Consider the following 18091-nt stretch of genomic DNA (forward strand, 5'->3'; position numbering starts at 1 on the left):
ATGTGAATCAGGATAGGATTAATGTTTCTGTGCTCATTTTATTCCATAAAGAATTCTTGCTTTCAGGATCAGAGTTGACCAACATATACAACTTTTGTAGAAAAATTCTAACCTAACTCTTTTCCTGCCTCTTTTCCTAGAATAAGCTTTCTGATCTGTTGGCACCCATCTCAGAGCAGATCCAAGAAGTGATAACTTTTCGGGAGAAGAATAGAGGCAGCAAGTTGTTCAATCACCTGTCTGCTGTCAGTGAAAGCATCCAAGCCCTGGGTTGGGTGGCTATGGTGAGCAGCATAAGTTCCAGGGAACAGAAGGAATAGACTCAAAGAGGGAAGAAGATAAGATTGGAGAAGCTAAGTCACTGACTGCTTTTTTCTCTCTAGGCTCCCAAACCTGGTCCCTATGTGAAAGAAATGAATGATGCTGCCATGTTTTATACAAACCGAGTCCTCAAGGAGTATAAAGATGTGTAAGTGTAGCTTTTCTTTAAGGAGTAGAGGACAAATCCAGATGGTTACTTCCTGGAATAGTACTTTGGTTAATTAAGACTGCCCTTGGCTTCTGTGTCAGTTCTCTTTATTTCAGGGCTACTTTCTGAAAAGCTTGGTAAATACTGGTTCGTAGAAGCTGCATTTGCAAGGAGGAAGTGTTTCTGCTTCCACTTCTCTTTTTTCCTCCATATTTGGTAGACGCTTTTAGTTTTCTGTTCCTTGCCCTTCCAAGTTAGGTGGTTTTGCTGGAGGTAATGTGGACTAATGTCCTTTAATTTGCCTGTTTGTTCAAGATTTTGTTCTTCTATCATGAATTTCTCACTGGTGTCATGGCAAAGGGTTCAATAGGACTTAACTAGAAAATTACCCTGACTATTCATGCAGTCAGATGAAGTGAGAGAGTAAGGCTGCCTAGCCAATGCAGGCATGAAGCTATAATGAAGATTATTGTGTGTTTTAACTCATATGCAGACCAGTCCTCCCTGGCTTTTCCATTGCTAACTTTGAACTGGAGTGACTGTAGGCAGCATTTACTTAGTTACATAGCTATCTAAACCTTTCTGACCATCATTGGTCAACCAGCATTTGTTAAGTAACTTTTCTGTGCAAGAAATAAGCCTTCATTTGTGTGAAATGTTTCACCAAACCCCAGGCATTTTTTATGATCCTTCTAGCAACCTAGAGTGAAGCATCACAGTGATTTGAATTTACCCCATTATTTTACAGTTGAGGAAACTAGATCTTAGGCTAAGTTACCTTAAAGTCTTATAGCTAATATGTAGTAATAGAGGGGACTTGAAACATAGTACAGTACTATTTTTATAATTCAGTGCTGATTTTTTTCTCCTAAGGGAAAGTTTGTTTGTTTATGAGGAGGTGGAACATATTAACACAAGACACTATCTCATGAAACACTTGAGTTTCTTGGAGTCCTTGAGTTCCATAGTGATGCCTGAGAAATCATGGTTCTATCATGGCTTCATACACAAATATTTGCTTTTATGGTTTTTTTTTTAATATTTTTTTTTAGTTGTAGATGGACACAAAACCTTGATTTTATTTACTTTTGTGTGGTGCTGAGGAGCGAACCCAGGCTTTCCCACGTGCTAGGCAAGCACTGTACCACTGAGCTACACCCCAGTCCCTGCTTTTATGTTTTATATATTATAAGGTTCTGCCTAAGGTTTAGTCTACTTTGAAAAAACAATTTTGCTCTTAAGAAAGTTTGGAGAAATACTGGAAGGAGAGCTAGCCCAGTGTCTCTGTCCTCCTGGAATTTAGTCTAATTAGGATAATTGGCTAGACTTTTTTCTTTTTTATTAAAAAAAAAAAAAAAAAAAGTAGCTGGGCACAGTGGCACACACCTGTAATTCCTGGTACTACTTAGGAGGCTGAGGAAGGAGGATGACAAGTTCAAAGCCAACTTTGGCAACTCCGTGAGACCTTGTCTCAGAATAAAAAAAGTCTGGGGATGTAGCTCAGTGTTAAGAGTGCCCCTGGGTTTACTCTGGAGTACCACAAAAATAAAGATTTTTTTAAAAGCTCAATAATGATAGAAAAACTACCTTTGAGCAAAGCCTAAGAAACACCATAGGCAAGAAGATGTGACCCACAAGCAGGAGAGAGTCTGGAATCACTGTTTATCACAAGTTCTTTTTAATTCTCTCAGGGATAAGAAACATGTGGACTGGGTCAAAGCATATTTGAGTATATGGACAGAGCTACAGGCTTATATCAAGGAGTTCCATACCACTGGATTGGCCTGGAGCAAAACGGTTAGTGAGTCCTTCTTATCTTCTCTATTTCTCCAGGACTGTAGAACCAGAAGGAATGAAAAGGAATGCTCGTTTTTGTTGATGGAGGATAGAAAGGAAAGGGAAAAAGAGGAGAATAAAGAAAGTGTCAGTCAGCCTTTAATCCCAGCAATTCAGGAGGTGGAAGCTAGAGGATCATAAGTTGGAGGTCAGCCTCAGCAACTCAGTTAACCCTGTCTTAACACCTTAAAAAGGTGTGTGTATGTGTGTGTGTGTGGCAAGCGGTGGGGGGATTGGGAAGTGCTCAGTGGTAAGGTGCCTCTAGGTTCAGGCCCCAGCACCAAGAAAAACAAGTGTCAGGAGAGAAGAAATATTGAGTTCTGTTCAATTTTAATAAACAGGTCAGGGACAGTGATTGGTGCTGGAGGGGAGGAGACAGATGAACGAGTCACACTATCCCAGCCTTCAAGGCACTTATAGATAGATACAGGGGTTCTATGCTTGTGGTGCACTCAGCATGAGTTTCCTGACTCCAGTGCACAGCTTCAGCATGAACCCTTGCCCATGACCCAGGCTGACGATGGCTCTGACTTTGGAGGAGCTGCAGAAAAATCTAGAAGAGGACATTAGGTAAAGAAAATGTGATGCCCTTACAGCAGAAAAAAACAAGATTGAGACAAAGAAAAAGTTGCAACATAAATCACAGAAGAAACCAGAACTTGTTCACAATGAAAAATACAATGGGCTATACTGTAAAAATCAGTAATTATAGATAGGATCAGTCAGATAAGTTTGTGAAAATTTGTATTTCTTAATAGGAGTTAGGAGTATGCTTAGACCATGGAAGTGGTCACGATGCCAGAGGCTGTTAAAAAAGTATTTGCAGAAGATAGCTTCAAGATTAATTTAATGAAGTCAAGGGAGTTGGAATCCTCAAAGAAGATCAAATAGTCAAGCTTGGGTGTCTTTTCAGGGAAATATTGACCAAGGGATGATGTGCAAATAAGGGAAGAAGCAAGAGATGATGAAATCAGTCTTGAATGTGTTGAATCTTAGGTACTGTTAAAATACTAAGGAAGATGTCAAGTAGGTCTTCGGAAATATAGGTTGAATTAGAATCAGGTGAGATTAAAGAAAGAAAATGTGAAGGTTAAGAAAAAAGAGCTGAGAGTGGGATTATTGAAAAAGGTTGAGAAGAAATAAATCCAAGTTTGGTGGGGTAGGAGTATTAATCATTGCCTAAGGGCTATAGAGAAGACCCCAAGTACACTGTACACATGTGAATGCCCTACTGGGAATAGTATAGAGGGAAAGAAAGGGATGACTATTAACCTGTACTTACATTCCAGGGGCCTGTGGCAAAAGAACTGAGTGGATTGCCATCTGGACCCTCTGCTGGATCTGGTCCTCCTCCTCCTCCACCAGGCCCACCTCCACCCCCAATCCCCACCAGTTCAGGCTCCGATGACTCTGCTTCACGCTCAGCACTGTTTGCACAGATTAATCAGGGGGAGAGCATCACACATGGTGAGTACTATGGCATGAACAGTTGGTATAGCAAATTGTTTGGACTAGACTTCACCAGCCAGACACAACAACTAGTTCGTAAACCAGAATCGTGGCCTACATGTGGAAGGACTTTTGGGGTGTCAACTTTCCTTCAATTTGCCCAAAGGGACAGCAAAGATGGCTTAGTTAGAAATTGAAACTAGGTGATAATAGTTGGGGGAAGCCCTCTGCCCCATGAGAATGTGACTTAATATTAAACAGCATATATAGAGTAGCTTCTTGTGCCAAGTACACAGTACTGGCAGTTTCACCAGAACTTTATCCATGGTACCACATGGTCCCTCTGGGAGTTCATTATTTCAGGAACTAGCTTTCTCAGAGGATGCTTAGTGGTCACATGGGAAGTTTGTACAGGACTGACCTAAAGTTATAAAATATGAAAGCCTTATGCACAGCTGGTGGAAGTCTTAATTGTACAGCCCTTTTCTAGGTATTGACTCAAATGTTTTTTAAAAGTTTTGTAGTATAATTTATAATAGCTAAAAATGGTGTGACAACAAAAATATCCAACAGTGAGAGAAAAGGCTAGTTAACTATGCTGTATCCTGTTCATGGGGTATTATGTAACCATTATATTTTCTTCTACCAAAAGCCTTGTAATTTTTAAGGGAAAAAAAACCTAGTATTTAAACTATAGCCACTTTCAGTCACTATGAGGCTGGGTAGACTCAGCCCAGCTGAAGAAGTTGGATCTAATTGTCCTCTTTATCAATTACAAGCCCCTCCACAAAATGATTTTCCTGTACTCCCTTCCTCCCACCCCCTGAAAATAAACTATAACTATTAGCAGTGGTGGAACTGAAAAAGCGATTCAGAAGTGGTTATAGAGTCAATAAATATTTGAGCCATGTTTAGGAGTAAGATATGGGTCAGTCTGCTAAAGGAGATTATAGAATCTTAAAAAATATATATTTTTAGAACTATAGGTTAACAGAGTTTTTATTAAGCATTAATTGGTTGGACCAGTTTTGTTAATAGTGTGTATGATTTTGGCTAAATAAAAATAATATGACTAGAAAAAAATAATGGATATTTTCAACAATGATTGGCACTGGCATTGGGGGAAGAAGGTTATTTAGGGGTGAGGGGCTTTTTGTTTTTTTCCTTTTACCAAGTTTTCTTTACTATCATGTTTTTCTTCCTGTATTGCTAATTTAAAACTATATACATACAAACATTTTTTTTTTTTAATGAAGCCATGTAATTTAATGTAGGGGGAGAAGAAAAATTATAAAAGTACTTCTCTAAAACTGCTTGCAAGAAAACATCCCAAAAGCTCCAGTTTTTGCTTTGAATTTTCTACTAAGAATCAGTTCAACTTCCGATAGCAAAAGTTTGGTTATTGCCTCAGCCCAAAGCTCTGGTAGGACGAACAGGAACAAGGTAGCTGTTGTTCTTACAGCCCTGAAACACGTATCTGATGATATGAAGACTCACAAGAACCCTGCCCTGAAGGCTCAGAGTGGCCCAGTACGAAGCGGTCCCAAACCATTTTCTGCACCTAAACCCCAAACCAGTCCATCTCCCAAACCAGCCACAAAGGAGCCACCTCTCCTTGAACTGGAGGGCAAGAAGTGGAGAGTGGTGAGTTAAAAAATACCTGGAGTAGGGGAAGGAGGAGTGAAGACAGGGGCTTTTAACAGAGCTCGGCCATAGGAGTGCAGGGTTCTGGCTTACACTGCAAGAACAAAAGTTTGGGATAACCTGTTACTGTTGGTATGTGCTTTATGATAAGAATTCTGGAGTATCTCTTTAACAGGAAAATCAGGAGAATGTTTCCAACTTGGTGATTGATGACACAGAACTGAAACAGGTCGCTTACATATACAAGTGTGTCAACACAACATTGCAAATCAAGGGCAAAATTAACTCTATTACAGTAGGTGAGTCTTTGTAGTTGTCGTAGGTAGGTTCTATAGTAGAGCCAGAGTGGGCTAGAACTGTTTTACCTACCCTCATCCCTGAAGATTCTAAGAAATGTGTTACTTTCTTTTAAAATTACACTGCTGACCTGCTTCCTTTCTTCTCCTAGATAACTGTAAGAAACTTGGTCTGGTATTTGATGACGTGGTGGGCATTGTGGAGATAATCAATAGTAGGGATGTCAAAGTTCAGGTAACTTGATATCTTGGCTCCTTCTTTTGGTCTCTGAGGAATTAATTGAAAGAGAGTGGACCCACAGATATTGCTTTGGTAGGAATCTGATTCTACAAAGTCTGTAAGCTGAGCTGCTTTGGATGTGGCAGAAGAGGAGTTGGCTTTTCAAGGGAGCTCTTTCCAGCACCCATCCCAACCCACCCCCCATATCTAGTATCTGTTGTGCACTGAGAGCTTGTCATGTAGTTGTTGAATCACATGAAACAGTGAAAACTTTCCCCACACCTTATTACTGTCTTTCCCTCCCTTCTGTGACTCAGTTCCCTTGGTTTTCTCTGCAGGTAATGGGTAAAGTGCCAACCATTTCCATTAACAAAACAGATGGCTGCCATGCTTACCTGAGCAAGAATTCCTTGGATTGTGAGATAGTCAGTGCCAAATCTTCTGAGATGAATATTCTCATTCCTACAGAAGGCGGTGACTTTGTAAGTTTCTTGATTTCTTTAGTAGTATAATGATAAAAGCAGAAGGGACCTAACAAGACTTCTTGCACTTAGAAAAAGCTACTTAAAGGACATTGGACACCAACTAGGTAAAACCTAACAGTGCAGCCAGAATAAGTACACAGAAACAAGGTAGTCCCATGTAGTGGAGCTCTAAACAGAGGTGGTTTCTGCCTTTCTTTGGTTGAGCTTAGGGTAGAAAAGAGAGAGTCCCAGCACTGTGTGAAGCTAGCACTTTAAAGCATTCATATTAATAGTCTGTCCCAAAATCAAAGATCACTGAACAATATAACACAGCATGGCTGGGTGGCTTCAATTTATCTCACTCTATCCTGCCCTGCTCTTAAGGTTCAGTGGAAGCAAGCAAGGGAAAAGGGTGAGATTTAGCTCCAGCTTGTTCTTTAGCCCAGATTTCAACCTATTATCTCTTCATTATTTGCAGAATGAGTTCCCAGTCCCTGAGCAATTCAAGACCCTATGGAATGGGCAGAAGTTGGTCACCACAGTGACAGAAATTGCTGGATAAGCAAAGTGCCACTGGGTTCTTTGCCCTCTCCCTTCACACCATGGGATAAATCTGTTATCAAGACGGTTCTTTTCTAGATTTCCTCTACCTTTCTGCTCTTAAACTGCTTCTCTGCTCTGAGAAGCCCAGCTACCTGCCTTCACTGAAATATACCTCAGGCTGAGATTTGGGGTGGGATAGCAGGTCAGTTGATCTTCTGCAGGAAGGTGCAGCTTCTCCATATTGGCACAGCCACACTGCCAGTCCATTCTTAAGGAACTGTAGACCTGGACTGGTGCAATTTAGCTTTCAACTTTTGGAGGTTATTCTTCCAACACACAGTCCTTTGGGAAGAATAAAACAGTCCCAGGAATTAACAGATCAGAATGTGCACACTAGTTAATTTTTTTTCTAACAAGGAGCATGGAGGTAGCAGAAGCTGGTGTGATTCCTGATACTACTTCTAACCAAACTAATTTTTCACTGTTAACAAGTGAGGCAAGGGTTGCATTGGACCAATAGCTGAGGCCTGGCCATCTAGCATTCCAAGCAAACTTGTTTCCTGTAAGCATTCCTTTGTTCTGCATTCTATCCTGGGTCTGCCTCAATCATGAGACAGTAGGTTCTACAGTCCCAGCTGCAGTAGCAGTGCTACGGGTCTTGTACCCTTTCTTTCTCTGGGATTCCTGCTCAGCACCTTCCTACAGAGATAACTTTAAAAGAAAAACACCACGCCATTCCAAGGAATGGGGCACTCCTCCTCCTCCCCTGCTAGGTGCCTGTCATCCACCTTTGCTGCCTCCTTTTGCCTGTCATGCTCAAAAATGTAGGGCTCCTGTCCAGACCCCTGAGCAGAGGACTGAAACCTCCACTGCAGGCTGGTTTGGGGTCTTGATTTATATAAGAATCTTGCACAGCATTGCTAATGTAAATTTCAGTTTTCCCCTCCAGTACACACTTACCAAAATATGCAACTTTTTTTTTTTTTTTTTTTTTTGGTGGGAGGAGAGATTGTCCTGTGACTTCTACCCATTTCCTAAGGCCTGTGGAAATAAACCTTTATGTACTTAAAGTTATACAAAAAAATAGAATAAAGTTAATACCAAACTTGCTTATTTACCTATGATATTTGCTATACTGAGATATAAAAAATATTGAAAAGAAAAATAACACCAAGGATAAGAAAGTACTCTTTATTTTAGACAACCTCATAAAATTTTCACATCCCACTTCTTGCCCTTAATTCTTATCTTTCACTTGAAGAATAGGCTTAAGAGAGGAAAAGGAAAACTCATAAAAGGTAAACTGCAGCACAAACAAGGTACTTTCATAAAAACATCTTAATCATTTCTGCAGCCTGGCATTCTACAGAAGTTGTCCAGAAAGTGTCAGTAGGTCTTCATAGAGTGGGTGGCTAAGACTTCCATGCTCAAATAAGGTAGGAAATGGTATGTTAATGGTTAATTTCCTTTACTGTCCATCAGGAATTCTCAGTCCTTAGTCTGATGTGGGTTCATCTCAAAGAGGAGAAGGAATATGGAGTATTCTTCAAGTGTTGAACAAAAAATCCTTTTCTCAAAGAACATTTCAGTAGCAGTTTGGGGTATGCTGGTAAAGATGATTTGGGGGATGGAAGTTAGAAAACCTTACCTCTCTTCATTGTTCCTCCCATGCTCTGCCAAAGCCAATAATAGAGTAATTAGCATCCAGGCCACTTAGGAAAGGTCAGGTTAGTCATAGATGGAATGGAAAGAACTAGCTGCCTTGTTTTTCGTTTCCAGTCCTATTTTCTTCATGGTCACACTCCACCCTGCCACTGTCTTAAGTTATGCAAGGTATAAATTTCCTCTTTTAATCAACCCAATTGGATGCTACTTCCCTCTTTTAAGGCAAAGCAATTAATTCATCACTACCTTAGGAGACAGAGTGATTCTATAAAGGCAAAATGGAAGGCCAGTAGAACCTGTCTAGTAATTGCTAAATACCACAGAAGGCAACATACTCGAAAGAGGAAAGTAGCCTATCAAGCAATACTTTTCCAAGCACTAGTTAAATCTCCACCAGCAACACAGAATAGTTATATGAGCACCTCAGGCTTGGATAACAGCCTTTTACTTGCTTGAATGTGACTAGATGTTGCTCTCAGAATCTTTTACTGTTTTAGTTTGTTCATTCACCTGTGTCTGGCACAATTCTGGCATTGATCTGCAGCAGACTCCCTTTCCTAAGACTGAGCTTGACCACATCATAAGGTCGTAAAACAATCTCCATGGTTATTAACTAATTAAACTTGAATTCAACACCATATGGTGATAGGAGGCAGCAAAGGATAAGATTCTGATCTTAGATCATTCCAAGTAGGGCATGTTAGATGATAACAAGAGAAGGATTAGTTGCAAGCTGGATCTGAGCTCAGGGTTGGGCATGAAGAAAACTGTTTCCATGTATTTTGGGAGAGCTAGGGGCTCCCTGAGCTCTGTTGTGAACTGCAGTGGCTTCATTTAAGGAAGGGTATGATGTGGGCATAAAACCATTCTTCGGACAGTTGAAGATGGTCCCCTTTTGTAGCCAGAAACACCAACTGTCCAGCTTTGTCCATTTCCTTTAGCCCCAGGCGGTCCTGCAGAGAGAAAGGTATAATCAGGAGACTTAATGAAAGGTTTAAATAAAACAGTAAAGTGACAGAATGTTCACTTGTTATATATTCTCAAAATGCATTTTTCCCCTCTTAGTCTTAGAATAAAGGTGTACTATTATACAGTTCTGATTTTTTTTTTTTTTTTTTTTTTTTTTTTTTTTTTTTTTTTTGCAGGGGAGGGGTTGGTGGTGCTGGGGATTGAACCCAGGCCCTTGTGCATGCTAGGCAAGCACTCTACCAACTGAGCTATATCCCCAACCCTGTGTACTATTTTAAAATGTCCAAAAGAATACCTCCATCAGTGTTACTAAGCATTAAAAATGTATGTGCAATTGAAATTGTTCTATAGTTATATTCTGCACTCCCCCACACACACCACCCCAGTGGTGCTGGATTTCTACTCTTCTAACCCAGAGTCTCACGCATGTTACTGAGCCCCTCCCTATATTTAATTTTTCAGAAAAGTTTTATCTGCAGGTTTCCACCTATAAGTGAACAAAACCGCCTCAAAATGCCATAGAGAAATGGGACTGAGCCAAAGAAAGGGGAAAATAAGCTAGATGTTTTAAAATAAAATACCAAATTCCTTTTTGGGGGGATGAGTATTGGCGATTGAACCCAGGGGCACTTAGCCACTGGGCCACATCCCCAGCCCCTTTTTATTTTTTATTTGAGAAAGGGTCTTGCTAAGTTGCTTAGGGCCTCAATAAGTTGCTGAGGCTGGCTTTGAACTTGTGATCCTCCTGCCTTGGCCTCTGGAGTTGCTGGGATTATAGGTGGCCTGGCTAAACATACCCAATTCTTGAATAACAAGTCTGGGACACTTGGACATCCTGTAGTTGCAAATGTAATCACACATGATCACCTCTGGCTGAGAAGATGAGCAGTTATGGCAGGACTAAAATGGTGCTTCTGCTGTGGCTACCATCAGACTGGATTTCTCAGGAAGAAATTTCCAAAACTCACCAGATCCTAGCTTCCCTTTCTTTTATTGTACCCAGGCTGGGACACCAAATGCAAGAGAAAAGACAAGAGGATTTTTAAAATGGCCTCTGAAAAGTGGAGGAATTCTAGTAGATGGTGACTATGCATTCATGAGAGTCTGCCTCCAATATAAATGCTTTAGTGTGCAGCAGGCCCATAATGATGTGAAGTATTGCAGGTTTTGCTTAAGAAACAGAACCTACTGCTAAACAAAATTCACAACTCTACACCTGCTTGACCTGCTGGAGGAGCTCTCTTTGTTAATGCCAAATTTATTGATTTTTTTTTTTTTTTTTAGTGCTGGGGATCAAAACCACAGCCTTGTACATGCTACATAAGCATGTACTCTGATCTGTATCCCTAGTTCCCTGATGTCTAACTTAAAAACAGGACTTCTACATCTGTGATTGTAAAGTACCCCTCTGTTCTGTTTTCATTTCTATGGAGGCTTCTTGGATTTCGTATCAAAACCCACCTCACAAAGGAAGCCAGTTCCAAATCTTTTCTTCAAAAGGAAAGCCTTAGCAATGATGTTTCTCTTGAAAACCATGAGACAGATCTTACCTTATGACATAGTGAATTTTGATAAGCCAGTGCCTGAGAAGCTAGTGCAACAATCAACCTACAAAGCCTTGTCCACATCAGACAGGAGTCAGGTGGCTCCTTAGGCAGAGCAGAAGAAGGCTCTAGTGCCAGAGAACTCAGGAGCTTTAGGAACCAGAGATGAAAGATGATCTCTCCCTCCCAGTTACCTGTATGTACAGAGTGGTCTCCTGTAGGGGAATGGTTTCCTTGGCTTGGCCACTTCTGTAAAATCCAAACCACTGCAAGAGAAGAGGGAGGAAAAAAAAGGTCAGATCCAATACCCAGCATACACTGCCAAATTCATTTGAAACTGGCTAATAACTAAGTCTATCAATGAACTGAACATCATAAAATTATATGTAGCTAGCAAGAAGGAAAAATGGGTAAGGGGACACTTTGTTTTAAAGGTCAATCCTGAGGGATGAGTTAATCTTGCCAAAGAGCTTTCCATCTCCCCAGAATTTGTTTCCCTACTTTATCGTATACCAACCTTGAAAATCCCTGTGCTAAACTCTAGCCACTCAAGGGTGAATATATGATCCCTTTTTCTAAGACACTCCCAGTCTGGCAAGGAACAGAGACAAATTATTGTTTGGCAAAGGGTAGGTGAATTTTTCTATAAAGGTTAGATCTAAAAATGTTTTAGGGCTATGTGGTTGGAACTACACACTGCTGTCATTTTAACACAAAAGCAGTCACAGATAATATACAGATAACAGCTGTGTTCCAGTGAAACTCCATTTATGGATATGGAAATTTGACTTTCATGTCATTTTCACATAAAATATTCTTTTGATTTTTTTCTCCCAACAAATTAAATATGTAAAAGTTCTTAGCTCACAGGCCATTCAAAACTGGCAGGCTGGATTTGGTCCTACAGGCCACACTTTGCCACCAACTGATGGTCTGACGCAATGTTAGGAGGGCTTTATTAGAGGATGTTGATGACATAAAAAAGGGAGCAAATTCTGCTGGCAACAGGGACAACTTCCTAGAGGAAGTAACATTTGCATTTGGCTTGACAGATAAATAAGTTTGTCAGGTAGAGAAGCCAGGGAAGGACATTCTAGAGATGAAAAAGCATGAGCAAATGCATGCAAGAGGGGAAAAAACTCATGCAAAGTTCTGGGCACTTCAAGTACTACAATATGGTTTGATCAAAAAAGTAAATGAAATGGTAATGAAGGGAGATGAAGCTAGAAAGAGGTCAAAGCCAAATCAAGACCATGTTTAGGAATTTACAGCCTGGACTAGTGACTGAACCTTTTTGGGGTCATATATTTGAAATCTAAAATTATAGACCTTTTCCAGAGAATGTAATCACATACTTCTACATAAAATTTTGGGATGTAACTCAGGATTACAACCAATTCTGAGATCATTTGTGGAACTCAGAAACACTGCTCTATACAAAGGTAGGTAGAGTGCTTACCTAGCAAGCACAAGGCCCTTAATCCCAAGAACAAAAAAAAAGAAACAAAACAAAACAATAACTAAGGTAAGTGGAAAAGACTGAAGGTTTTTGCTCAGTAGGCAGCTGTGTTTCAGCACCACTGAAGCTCAGTCTCCTGTCATGCTCTAGCCTAAGTAGTATCTCACCTCAGAGTCTACAGGGTCCACAATGGAATCATTGAGGAATTTCACCATCACAAATTTCTTCAGGGCCATGAGGTTTTTTTTGTAGGACTCGTTGACACTCTGGAAGAAAGGCCAGCGACACCTCAGGATCATTACCATCACTTTCCAACAGAGGGATTAAGGCCTTTCAGTGCTCTGTCTTCCTGGCCCTGAGCAACAGTTTCTTCCCCACAAGCATGGGCTGCTTTTCCAGCTTCCTGCCTAGATTATGCCCTAAGTGGTCTTTTCTTACCTCCTATCTGACTCATGCCACCAAACATGGTATTACCATGAATCTATCCACACTCTACAGACATCAGTCCCATAGGTTAAGTATTCTAGCCAGAGAAAACCAAGGCAAAATAAAACAAAATTCTGGGTGGTTCTGCTATACTATTCTGTGTTCTTTTCTGTTATTTTCCCCTTCAGATTTTCTATTTAAAACAACAAAAACCCTCACATAAGCTTAATAAAAATATAACCACCCAGTTTACCAGAACCTCCAAAACCATGCTCATGTCTGGGGCACACTTAGTGCCCTCTGCAGTACGTCTACTAAGTAAATCTCTTGTCTGAGAAAATCTGCTCCAAAAGGCCCTACCAGGAAGGTTCCCTCAAGAAGACAACAGCTGTAAATTTCCACTTAGCCCAGGCAGCAACCTACTGACCAAAGGGAAAAGCCATTGGGGAGGAAAGCCGAATGAATTCCAGTCTCCCTAAAAGAAACTGCATTGTACAACTCTCTCCAAAAAAACAAAAAACAAAACAAAAAAACAACTTCTGGTTTCTGGGTTCTGCCCAGGAAGGTTTGGGTAAATGATCACTGCTAATTTGCTTCTGATGCCCCAAAGAGAAAAAGGAATGCCAAACTGGGAGCCCAGCTGGGTTCTTACCCGCTCTTGATTTATATCTGCCAAGAAGATGCTGTGGTTGCGGTACACATCCTCCTTTATGGGATCATGCCAGTATTCTGCTTGCACAAGACTACATGGAGAAAAAGGAAAAAAGGTAACTAAGCTGCCTGTCAGCATGCCTCAGGCATGTTCCAGGATAAAAGCCACCAAGAGGCTTCAAAAGGACAAGACTAGAGCCTCCATTCTCAGGCCTTATCCTCTAGTAGAGAAGACAAGACTTCTACCTACAGGACAGTTCATCAACAAGACATCTTGCTGAGACAAGGATGGGATATTCAGCATGGTACAGAAAATCCAAAAGATTTAGGAAAAGAGTTCATCAATATTTGATTCTACTATAGTATTAAACTTTTATCACACAGGCCTTCCAGTCATGGTGGCATATGCTGTCCCCTCCCACAGACCCACCTCCCTTGCTGTCCTTTGTGTCCTCATTCTGCAAGACAGCTCAAACATCACTACCTCTGCCTCTTCCTCTCCATCCAGTCTCTCTCTTCATTCATCTTGCCCTCACACTGGGATGGACTGCTAACACATCCCATTGAGGCTGTCAGTAGTAGTAGTCAGAATGATATTCTATAATCTGTTTATAAATTTATTTAGTATCTTTTAAATGGTTTCACTGATTTTAAAAAATTAAATGAACTCTGAACATTTATAAAATACTATTATACTGGTCTTGTCATTTAAAAGCTGTAGTATTGCTATTTCTTATATGTGGGAAAGGTGGTCCTGTTTCTCCCCTACAGAACTGTAAGCTCCCTGGCATACAAGACATGCTTGGTAGTAAGAATTTGCTGAATGAAATGGACTGATGCAAGGATGTCAGACAAATTCTGAAAGAAGTTGCCACTGAAAGAGGGTTAAAACTTAAGGGAGGCCAGCATAGTTAGAAGAACAAGGGGGAGAGGCAGCTTCAAGAGTGGGTGGAGGGCTGGGGAGATAACTCAGTTGGTAAAGTGCTTGCCTCACAAGCACAAGGCCCTGAGTTTGATCCCCAGTACTGCAAAAAAAAAAAAAAAAAAAAGAGTGGGTGGAAAAACGATCCAGTGATTTTGGAGACTAAGGCAGGAAGACTACAAGTTTGAGAATGACATGGGCAACTTTGTGAGACCCTGTGTCGAAATTTAAAAAGGGACTGGTAATGTAGCTCAGTGGCAGAGCACTTGCCTAGCATGATGAGCAAGTTCCTGAATTCAATCCCCAGTACCACAAAAAAAAAAAAAAAGTGGGTGGGCACCTCTCAGAAAGGTGGTCAGCCATGCCTAACTCAAACACTATAAGGGAATGAACACAAAGGTCTCTGGATCTTGCCAGGCCACGTTGCAGTAGGTGAGGCCTGATGGTTAAGGATGAAAGAAAGAGTAAGGATGGTAGCCGTAGGTCACCTTTTTCATGAAAAGGAAACAGAGCCAAGAAGGGGTATCAGGAAGAAGACAAGGACATTTTGTTTTGTAAGAATCCTGGAGTAACCAGGTGCATAGGCATATCCCTATAATCCCAGCAGCTAAGGAGGCTGAGGCAGGAGGATCACAAGTTCAAAGCCAGCCTTAGCAACTTAGCAAGACCCTGTCTCAAAAAAATTAAAAGGGGCTAGGTATGTGTGGCTCAGTGATTAAGCACCCCTGGGTTCAATCCCTGGTACCAAAAATAATAATAATAAATAAATCCTGGTGTACACAGAGTGAAGGGAAGGCTGAGGATGACTAGGAAATGCAGGTGCTCAGAAGGTAGGGCACCAAGGAGGTAGAGGTTCCAAATGCAAAAAGCAGATGGAAAAAGAATACAGATTTGTACTCTTCTCATCTCATTGTACCACTGAAGGAACAGATTCAGAGAGGCCAAATAACAAGCTACATAGCTGTAGTGAATGAAGTTAAGAGCTTGAGGGGCTGGGTTAGGGTTAGTAGTAGAGCGCTTGCCTAGCACATGTGAGGCACTGGGTTCAATCTTCAGCAACCACATAAAAACAAAAAGGTATTGTTATCTACAACTAAAAAATACATATTAAATAAATTAATTTAATTTTTAAAAAAAGATAAGATCTTGAACCATTGAGTCCACACTCTTGCCAATGCACCCTACTCAAGGGGCAGGAAAAGAGCGCCCCAGGCCAAACTTCTCAAACACAGGCCACAGCCTGCAAGACAAGTCTTTGTCACCTGACACCTGCTCTAACCATGTGGCTTAGAGATAACAGTAATACTTGTATAACATACCAGGCCTATTCTAAGCACTTTAGCTATATTAACCTATTTAATCCTCTTATAAATTCCATGAAGCAGATTCCATTACTATCCCTATGTTTTCAAATGAGTCAATGATACTTAGAGTGATTAAGGAACCCGCCCAAGATCAGACTGCTGGTAAGCACAGAGCCAGAGCAGAGACGCAGGCAGTCTAGCTCCAGAGGTCCTGCTCTTCACCACTCTCTTCTGTATATAGGATGTAGACAGTACCAGCAGATGTCCCACAGACTTGGGCTGAAATCACAGTTATTGTACCTGTCTGAGTCTATAAAAGTTAAACAAGATATGGAAAGCTCTAGTGCTATGTCTACCCAGGGTATAAATTCAATACAAGTCAGTGATATTAGATTAGTCGTCATTCTCTTTTGCTCTTCCTCTCCCCTATGCTGAGTTGAGCTATCAGTACAGATGTGGTTTACATGGAGACATGCTGCTCAAAGGCACAGCTTGACAGGTAAAGGCCTGAAGGAGGGAGAGCAAAATGCACAGGAAAATGTGTTGAGTTGACATCAAAACTCTCCAAGGAAATCCAACTGAAATCCTAAGATGAGTTTTGGGTTTTGTTTGTTTGTCTTTTACTTCTGTGGTACTGGGGCTGGGGTTGTAGCTCAGTGGTAGAGCGCTTGCCTAGCTCATGTGAGGCACGGGGTTCAATCCTCAGCACCACATAAAAATAAAAAAAAGTATCATGTCCATCTACAACTTAAAAATTTTTTAAAAATTCTTTGGTACTCAAAATCAAACCAAGGGCCTTGTGGAAACTAGGCAGGCACTCTACCACTAAGTTATGTGTATGCTCCAGCACCCTTAAGACTTTTGGTGGAATCTGATAAACTAACTCTAAAATTTAGATGAAACAATAAAAGCCCAAGAACAGTCAAGACTTGAAGAGTTAAATAAAAGTTGCTATCGTAACTAAAATGGTGTGGTAATGAGGTTTGTTGCTAAACAAACAAATGAAACAGAACAACCCCAAAACAGACTCAAACAGAACACACAGGTAGACAAAAAGCATGAGAGTGAGAAACAAAAATTCAAAAGACTTAGAGGAAATTATGGAATAGAAAAATAACTTTATACATCAATCATAAGATGATTAAATTTGACTAAAAACTGCTGTACTGGTTGATGGCTGTACAAGTGTGAGTGGAATTAATGCCACTAAAAATGGTAAAAATAGAACCAGTTGCAGTGTTGCAACACACACCACTGTGATCCCACTGTAATCCTGCTACTAGGAAGGCTGAAGCATGAGGATTGTGAGTCTGAGACCATCCTGGGCAACAAAGCAAAACCCTATCCCCCCACCCACTCAAAAAGAAAGAAAGATTAAAAGGCAAATCTTAGGTTATATCTATTTTATCATGACTTTAAAAAATAAAAAATGTAACATCAAAAAACAACATATACTTTAAATGGGGAAATGGTAAATATTTTAATTATATCTTAGTAAAGCTGTTTTTAAAAAAAACCTGGGGCTGAAGTTATAGGTTAGTGGCAGAGTATGTGCTTAGCATGCATGAGGCCCTGGGTTCAATTCCCAGCAGCACAAAATACAAAAAACACAAAAGCCTGCTGCACCAAAAGGCACCATAAACAAAATTAAAAGATGCCACAGAATTCCCAAAGTCTTAATAATTTAAAAGAAAAAGTGTGTATATATGTACAAATCAATAAAAAAAAAAAAAAGACAAACCACCCAACAGGAAAATGGGCAAAGGCTACAACAAATAGGCAATTCACAGGAAGAGAAACCAGGGTGACCAATAAACATGAACAGATGTTCAACCTGAGGGACATTCAAAGACTTGCAGATCAGGATAGTAACCACTCCATGTACATTGGCAAAAATTTAAAAGACATAGGATCAAAAATTAGTAAGATCAGTGAGGGCTTGGGTTGTAGCTCAGCAGTAGAGCATTTGCCTAGCATGTGTGAGGCACTGGGTTCAGTCCTCAGCACTACATATAAATAAATAAAGGTCCATCAATAACTTGAAGATATTTTTTAAAAAGAACAGTAAAAACAGGAACTCTCATATTTGTGCAACCATTTTAGCAATACTGACTAAAGTTTAAATTGCACATGCTAACAATCATTGTCATAACAGCAGCTGGCGTACAGGGAATGTTTTCAGGTACTGTTCTAAGCACACTACATGTATTACTTCATTTAATCTTCTCTA

General features: G+C 40.4%; 2 protein-coding genes across 6 annotated transcripts in view; one reads left to right on the forward strand and one right to left on the reverse strand.

The window, feature by feature from the left end:
- Positions 1-8030, forward strand: part of CAP1 (cyclase associated actin cytoskeleton regulatory protein 1) — a 26163-nt gene extending 18133 nt beyond the window's left edge. For all 4 annotated transcript variants that reach the window (XM_079113475.1, XM_079113473.1, XM_079113476.1 and 1 more), the window contains exons 5-13: positions 141-284; positions 384-469; positions 2161-2266; positions 3595-3772; positions 5217-5398; positions 5574-5697; positions 5847-5929; positions 6253-6396; positions 6857-8030. In XM_079113475.1, the coding sequence (XP_078969601.1) occupies positions 141-284; positions 384-469; positions 2161-2266; positions 3595-3772; positions 5217-5398; positions 5574-5697; positions 5847-5929; positions 6253-6396; positions 6857-6940 (1131 nt within the window). In that variant the 3' untranslated portion in view covers positions 6941-8030. The remainder of the gene's footprint in view (positions 1-140; positions 285-383; positions 470-2160; positions 2267-3594; positions 3773-5216; positions 5399-5573; positions 5698-5846; positions 5930-6252; positions 6397-6856) is intronic.
- PPT1 (palmitoyl-protein thioesterase 1) overlaps positions 7258-18091 on the reverse strand; it is a 25128-nt gene continuing 14294 nt past the window's right edge. The window contains exons 6-9 of one of the 2 annotated variants that reach the window (XM_079113722.1): positions 13637-13727; positions 12726-12824; positions 11294-11365; positions 7258-9539 (exon numbers count right to left, since the gene is read on the reverse strand). In XM_079113722.1, the coding sequence (XP_078969848.1) occupies positions 9417-9539; positions 11294-11365; positions 12726-12824; positions 13637-13727 (385 nt within the window). In that variant the 3' untranslated portion in view covers positions 7258-9416. The remainder of the gene's footprint in view (positions 9540-11293; positions 11366-12725; positions 12825-13636; positions 13728-18091) is intronic. The other variant, XM_079113723.1, reaches the window with a different exon arrangement.

This window comes from Sciurus vulgaris (assembly GCF_902686455.1).
Source record: "Sciurus vulgaris genome assembly, chromosome: 1".
Classification (NCBI taxonomy): Eukaryota; Metazoa; Chordata; class Mammalia; order Rodentia; family Sciuridae; genus Sciurus; species Sciurus vulgaris.